The sequence below is a fragment of the Entamoeba dispar genome, genomic scaffold (assembly GCF_000209125.1).
Source record: "Entamoeba dispar SAW760 scf_1105229458819 genomic scaffold, whole genome shotgun sequence".
Classification (NCBI taxonomy): Eukaryota; Evosea; order Mastigamoebida; family Endamoebidae; genus Entamoeba; species Entamoeba dispar.
The window spans coordinates 2,533-4,687 of NW_001853383.1; the positions used below are offsets into that span (position 1 = coordinate 2,533).

The 2,155-nt window shown below is 26.8% G+C and overlaps 1 protein-coding gene across 1 annotated transcript, besides 4 other annotated features; it reads left to right on the forward strand.

Moving 5' to 3' along the window:
* Positions 1–331: 331 nt before the first annotated feature.
* Positions 332–988, forward strand: EDI_334240 (uncharacterized protein; the record flags this gene model as incomplete). Its single annotated transcript, XM_001734940.1, has 1 exon — positions 332–988. The coding sequence occupies one exon, from the start codon at positions 332–334 to the stop codon at positions 986–988; it is 657 nt and encodes a 218-aa protein (XP_001734992.1).
* A 50-nt stretch (positions 989–1,038) lies between these two features.
* Positions 1,039–1,097: a microsatellite.
* Positions 1,098–1,110: 13 nt separating this feature from the next.
* Positions 1,111–1,698: a repeat region.
* An 18-nt stretch (positions 1,699–1,716) lies between these two features.
* Positions 1,717–2,098: a repeat region.
* Positions 2,032–2,155: a repeat region.

Sequence of the window (2,155 nt, forward strand, 5' to 3'; positions counted from 1 at the left end):
GAAGTAAAATTAAATCATTTCCACTTCTAAATGAAATAACTTCTCCACTTTTTTATTCAAAATTATAAACTGTAATACCTAAACATACATTATTAATGATGTGGAAGAAGAAATTGATGAATAAAGCATGAACAATTATACACAATAAACAGAACAGAATGTTCCTTATTCAATAAAGTGTTATTCGTTTATTATATTTTCATTCAAAATATAAAAAGAGAAGTTTTAAGAGAATGAAGGATAAGTTAAACATGAAAAGAATTTCTAAATGTCCTAAAAACAACAACGAATGAAGTATTTAAAGAAAATAACTGATAATTTTATATATCAAATGAAAGAATTATATTTTGCATTTTTTATTTCTGTTGTGATGTCAGAGTATTTTATTGTTTCTCCATTAAATAAAGGAAATGAAAGTGTAGGAATTCATCCAGTGTATGAGTTGGGCAGATGCTATAATGTACTTCAGGGAATATCAACAGTGTACACTCGTGTTGAAGACAGTATCAGGATTCGAACATATCAAGCTGATGGTTGCACTGGAGAGTCAGATGCTTTAGTATTTGAGCTAACTGATAACCTTGCCAAACAAATGTTTTGTACTGGTAGTACTGATTGTCTTCTTGAATTTGGAGAAATTCCAAATAACATTGGTCACTATAGCTCTATAAAAAGAGGTAAAGAATGTAGTGAAGAGAATGAAGAAGTAAGTATTTACATTACAGATGGATGTTTCTATTGTCAAACCGACGATGGAAGATATTGTAAGTATGGTGCACATAATGGGTATATGTCATTAGGAACTTATCCAAACAATAAATGCGACGAAAGTGAGAGAAGTGAAGAACAACAAATATACAAATGTGGTTGTTCAACTGGAGTTTATGGCTATTGCTCAAATAATACTAATGACTCAAATTCAGTACCTTCTGAATCTATTTCGTTATTAGCTATTGCTATCATCGCAAGTCTTGGATTTTTAATTTAAGAATTAATGAAATAAATTGGAAAAAATTATGAAGTTTTTGTGATTGTGTGAAAAAAAAATAATTAAAAAAATAAAGAAAAATGAATGAAAAAAAAAGAAAAAGAAAGAATGTAAAAGAAGAAATAAAAAGTAGATAATTAAGTATTAATAGAAATATTTTCTATTGTTCCTTGCTCAGGGGAGATTAACTAATCCCTTTGCTTTAAATGTATTTGTTCTTCAACTATTGCCTTATTCTTTGATTCTAGTTGTTGAACTGTGAGATTTTCCTTTTCTTGTTTTGATGTTGAGTAGAGTATTTTAAACATCAATTATTTAAATATTCATTATTTAATTTCTTTTTAATTTCGATGCGTTTGAGTTTTCTTCTTTATTTTCTTATTTTAAGGAGAGTATATAATTACTACTGTATTGCTTTGGGATAATATTCTTTTAGCCTCAACCACTAGACCCTTTTCCTTTGATAATCTTATATTATCAAATATATTTGTATCATAATAAATAATAACATCATCCTTATAAATACCCATTCGTTTATTGCCAATGATATTCTGTCATTGTACATAATAAACACTGCTATTCTTGCAGTACCGGGTAAGATGTTTTTCTAACCAAACGCAACGTCATAACCAGTCCATAACTGGTGGGAATCGAAGGATGGAAATATTTTAGGATTCTGTGTGGTGTCTCTGACATGCTACCTTCGAATCCCAAGAATGTAAAAGAAGAAAGAAATTAAATAAGAGTTATTTATGATTATGTTTTCGTCATATTGAGAAGTGATTATTTCACTTTATTCTTCATATTTTATTTCTATTCATTGATTGTTTTTTTCAATCATTCTCAATTTAAATATTTCATCATTTAATTTGTTATCTGATTTTTATTTTGAAATAAATGAATATTAAAATTCATCATTATTTATATTATTATTTTATGTTTGACATATCAATAACATTATAACTATGGTTTATCTCATTTATCATCAACATTGTTTAAATAATCTTTATTGATAACACTTCATGTATTCAACTCAAAATTATCAATGATAAATAATAATACTACCATCATAATAAATAAATAATCTTATATCATAATAAAATAATAACCAATTAGTATAAGTGGTGTGTTATCTCATCAAAGACACGTCATAACCAGACGATAACT